This window comes from Phaseolus vulgaris, chromosome 1 (genome assembly GCF_000499845.2).
Source record: "Phaseolus vulgaris cultivar G19833 chromosome 1, P. vulgaris v2.0, whole genome shotgun sequence".
Taxonomy (NCBI): domain Eukaryota; kingdom Viridiplantae; phylum Streptophyta; class Magnoliopsida; order Fabales; family Fabaceae; genus Phaseolus; species Phaseolus vulgaris.
In genome coordinates this window covers 18,017,656-18,022,257 of record NC_023759.2, presented here as the reverse complement: position 1 = coordinate 18,022,257, position 4,602 = coordinate 18,017,656, and the positions used below count along the sequence as shown (strand labels likewise).

General features: G+C 55.8%; 1 protein-coding gene across 1 annotated transcript; it reads right to left on the bottom strand.

The window, feature by feature from the left end:
- Positions 1-1,710: 1,710 nt before the first annotated feature.
- Positions 1,711-3,675, bottom strand: LOC137815622 (uncharacterized). Its single transcript, XM_068618735.1, has one exon. The coding sequence runs from the start codon at positions 3,673-3,675 to the stop codon at positions 1,711-1,713; it is 1,965 nt and encodes a 654-aa protein (XP_068474836.1).
- Between the last annotated feature and the right edge of the window lie 927 nt (positions 3,676-4,602).

The following is a 4,602-nucleotide window of genomic DNA, read 5'->3' as shown; positions in this document are numbered from 1 at the left end:
CCGCTCCACACGCTGTTTTATTTGAGGAGCCGTCCACGTAGAGAGTCCAACCGGCCGAGAGGGTGGGCAGTGGTGTCAGCTCGGCCGAGAAGTCGGCCAAGCATTGAGACTTGATGGCGCCCCTCGGCTCATAACGTATGTCGAACTCGGAGAGTTCGACCGACCATCCTATCATTCTCCCTGCAAGGTCCGGTTTAGATAAAATTTTAAAAATAGGGTAGTCGGTTCTTATGGAGTGATTTTGGAAGTAGGGCGCATCCGTCTTGCCGTGAGGACGAGTGCGAGGGCCACCTTCTCAATCATCTGATATCGGGTCTCGGCCGAGTGGAGGGTTCGGCTGACAAAGTATATGGGTCGCTCCTCGCCCTCGGCTTCCTGCACTAGGGCAGCGCTGACTGCTTCTTCCGAGACTGCTAGATATACCAGGATTGGGATGTCGGGTCTCGGCTTCTGGATGATGGCCGGAGACGTGAGGAACTCTTTGAATTTTTTGAAGATTTCCTCGCATTGGTCGTCCCAGACGAATTTTTTACCTTTTCGGAGCAACTGAACGATCGGCCTCGTCCTCTCGGCCAAGCGGGGGACAAACCGAGAGAGGGCGGTCAGCCTTCCTAGGAGTTGCTGTACCTCTTTCACGGTGTTCGGGCTTCTCATGCTGAGTATGGCCTGACATTTGTCGGGGTTGGCCTCTATCCCTCGGTGGGTGAGCATGAAGCCTAGGAACTTTCCTCCCTCCACCCCGAAGGTACATTTTTCGGGGTTGAGTTTCATGTTGACTCCCCTAAGGGCCTTGAAGACCTCGTCCAGATCCTTCAGATGTTGCTCGAACGAGTCGGACTTCACGACTATGTCGTCCACATAGACTTCTACCGCCCGGCCTATCAGACCCTTGAAAATTTTGTCCATGAGGCGCTGGTAGGTCGCCCCGGCGTTCTTGAGGCCGAACGGCATGACCTCGTAGTAGTAGTTGGCATCGGCCGTCATGAAGGCCGTCTTCTCCTTGTCCCGCGGGTGCATGCTTATCTGGTTATAGCCAGAGTAAGCATCCAGGAAGCTCATAATTTTGTGGCCGGCCGCCCCATCCACCAGGCGGTCAATGTTCGGGAGGGGGTAGGTGTCCTTCGGGCATGCGCTGTTGATGTTTCTGTAGTCGACGCACATCCTCCAGTTACCATTAGGCTTGGTAACCATGACGACGTTGGCCAGCCATGTCGTGTATCGGGCCTCCCTTATGAATCCGGCCGAGAGGAGCTTTCCGGCCTCCTCCTTCGCCGCGAGTCATTTTTCGTCGCCCAAGTCCCTCTTCTTTTGGGAGATCGGGTGGGCTTCCTTGAATATGGACAGCCGATGGGTGATGACATCCGGGCTGACTCCCGGCATGTCGGCCGGCGTCCATGCGAACATGTCGACATTCTTTTTTAGCGCGGCGTGCATGACCTCGGCCTCGGCCGCCGCCAAGGCTGTCCCTACAGCCGTGCTGTGCTCTTCGTCGAGGAGGGGGACCCTCCTCAGCTCCTCTCTTGCCTCTAGCCTATCCTCGGTTGCCCCGGGATCAAGGTCTACTAGTGCCACGGTTGGCTGGGCCTCTCTCAGCCGATCCTTCCTGGGGGAGCGGTCCTTTCGGGAGGACTTTCTCGCCCGAAGGGGAGAGGTGTCTGCCCTTAGAGGCTCCACCCGCAGGCTCTCGGCGTAGCACTCTCGTGCTTCTTTCTAGTCCACGTGGACTGTGAGAATGTCTCCTGTCTTTGAAGGGAATTTCATTGCGAGGTGGAGGGTTGATACTATGGCCATCAGCCGGTTGATGGATGGTCGGCCGAGGAGGATGTTGTAGGAGGTGTTGGCGTCGATGACCAGGTACCGGATTTTGATGGTCTTGGTGTTCTTCCCCTCTCCGAAGGTGGTGTACAAGTCGATATATCCCTTGGTACCCACTCTCTCGCCCGAGAACCCTACCACGTGGTCGTCGTATGGCATCATCTCGGCCTCGGTCATTCTCATGGCCTTGAAAGTTTTCCAGTAGAGGATATCTACCGAACTTCCTTGGTCCACGAAGGTCTTCCTTATGGTGAATCGATCTATGTCGACCGCTATCACCATCGGGTCGTCTTGCTGGCGGTAGTCCACGCCTTTAAAGTCTTCGTCCGTGAACGTGATGGGTGGCATCCTTGGTCGGAACGCCACGGCGTTTACCTGGTGTACCGCCCGGAGGTGCTTCTTCCGGGCGTTGTTTGTGCTTCCTCCCCCGGCGAAACCGCCGGCTATGGTGTTGATAACCTCTCGGTTACCTCTCCTATCGCCCTCCCTTGGGGGATCGTCCCTTCGAGGGGGGTCGGCCCTTGCAGGTTGCCGGTCGCCTCTGTTATTTTGGTTTTCTCGGCCGCGCTGGGGTGACCTCGTCCGCCTGGGTGGATCCGCCCGGCCGGGTGGGTCTCGGCCATTCCTGACGAAACGGCGGAGATGCCCAGCCTGGATAAGTTCCTCGATCTTATCCTTGAGGGCCTGACACTCGTCGGTCGAGTGTCCGGTGTTTTGATGGTACCGACACTGCTTCCTCCAGTCGGCATTATTTGGGCTGGCTACCTTCCTTGGGGGAGGGATCAACTCGGCGTTGAGGGCCTCGTCCAAGATCCTCCCTCTCTCAGCCGTCAACGGCGTGTATCTCGAGAATCGAATCAGTCGATCTCGATTCTCCCGTCGCCGGTCAGTTCTCTGTGTCGGCCGCGCCTGGCGGTCCTTTTCTTCCTTCCTTTCTCCGCCGGCCTCGGCACGGGCTTGGTTGCGGAACTCTCTTAGTTCCTCCAGCTGCATGTACTTAGCGGCTCTCTTTCTCAGCTCATCCAGGCTGTCGGCCGGTTGCATGCATAGGTTGTCGGCAAAGGGCCCCGGGCGCAGGGCCGTCAGCATGTGGTGCATGGCGACATCCGGACTCAGATTTCGGATGCTCATCGCAACTTTACTGAACCTATCCACGAAGGCTCTCAGCGACTCTCCCTTCTCCTGGCGGATGCCTACCAGGGCGATTGAGGTCAGATGATGCGGCCGGCTGGTCGCGAACTGTGTTTCGAACTTTGCGACGAGCGTGGCAAAGCTGTCGATGGAGTTGGGTGAGAGCTTGGTGAACCAGCTAAGGGCTGCACCCTTCAAGGATGTGGGGAACACTCGGCACAAGACGGCGTCGTCCGAGGTGTAGAGACTCATATGGGTGGTGTAGGCATCCATATGCTCGTCCGGGTCGGTGGACCCGTCATATCGGTCTCGGTTGAAACCCTTCCACTTCTCAGGAAGTGGGACTTCGATGATGTTGTTCGTAAAGGGGTGACGGCGGTTCGGGTCGGCCGTCAGGGTAGTCCGGGTGGATTTGATTAGGCATGACTCGTCGCCCATTTCAGTCTCGCGGGGAGGGGGTCGGCCTCTCGTCCCCTCGGCCACATCCGGGTTGGGGGGAGAGGTGTAGGACTTGCCGACCACGTTCGTCGGTATGACAGAGGGTCCTCCCTCCCCCAGCTTCTTTCTCATATCTTCGTTCTCCCTGCGGAGAACTTGCAGCTCTTGCTCATTTTTCTGAGCGGCCTCCTCGGCCTTTCTTCGCATTTCGGCCATCTCCCTCTGGAGAGATAGCAGCAGCATTGTTTGGTCGGCTTCAGTCATCCTTTCCATGCTTCTTGTCGAAACCATCTACTTTTTTCCTTCAGCTAGTTTCCCTCGGCCCCACGGTGGGCGCCAATTGTTCCTGCTAGGGAGATGGGACCTAGAGAACTGTTGAAGTCTTCTTCTCCTTCCTTCGGTCGGGCAGGTGGCTGAGTGATGAACTGGGATCCTTCTCTTCCTTCTGCTTATCTTTCGGCACTCGGGACTCGGTCGTCGGGTGAACACCGGATGGTGGGGGTACCTGCGAAGACACTCTGACGCTCAAGTCAGTAAAGCGGGTGGTTAGCTCTCAGGTAGGTGAACAGTAATAATGACATACCTTACTCCTTGAAATGCGTGCTTTTTTATATTATTCTAGTGAGCCTACCTTGTTGGGCCCGTTTATCGAGGTGGATACCGCTTAGGGTTGCATTACCTAATTCTTGATGATGGATTAGCTTCACTGATCTCGGTCTGAGCGTTAATTGTAATGGGGTTCGGCCATCGGCCAAATTCCAACGGTGCGGGTCTGCCATCGGCCAAATCCCTGTGGTCTTTGGCGGTTTCGGCCAAGCCTTCTAAGGTCTCGGCCTCTCGGCATAAGTCTTCAAAGGCTTCGGCCTCTCGGCACAAGTCTTCAAAGGTTTCGGCCCACGGCCGGTCGGCCAAGTCTTCAAAGGTTCCGGCCCCCGGCCGGTCGGCCAAGTCTTCAAAGGTCTTGGCCAGGTTCTCATGGTCTCGGTCAGGCTGACACGGCATCGGGCAGCCGGGTGGGTCCCGATCTCTCCCCCGTACCGGTACATAAATAAAATGACCTAATTATTCAACCTTAAATGAGACTATTTATAAAACAATAAATAGCAGTTATATGGCTAATCCAAATGATTCATAATAGTCCACTCAAAGGATACCCACCTGATCAACCTATAAATATCCACTCTTCCAGAAGTACAATCTATCTTATCTCATACTCTT

What these genes read in the sequence shown, in the direction of transcription:
- LOC137815622 (XM_068618735.1), bottom strand. Translation starts at nt 3,675, where the DNA reads ATGGTTTCGACAAGAAGCATGGAAAGGATGACTGAAGCCGACCAAACA.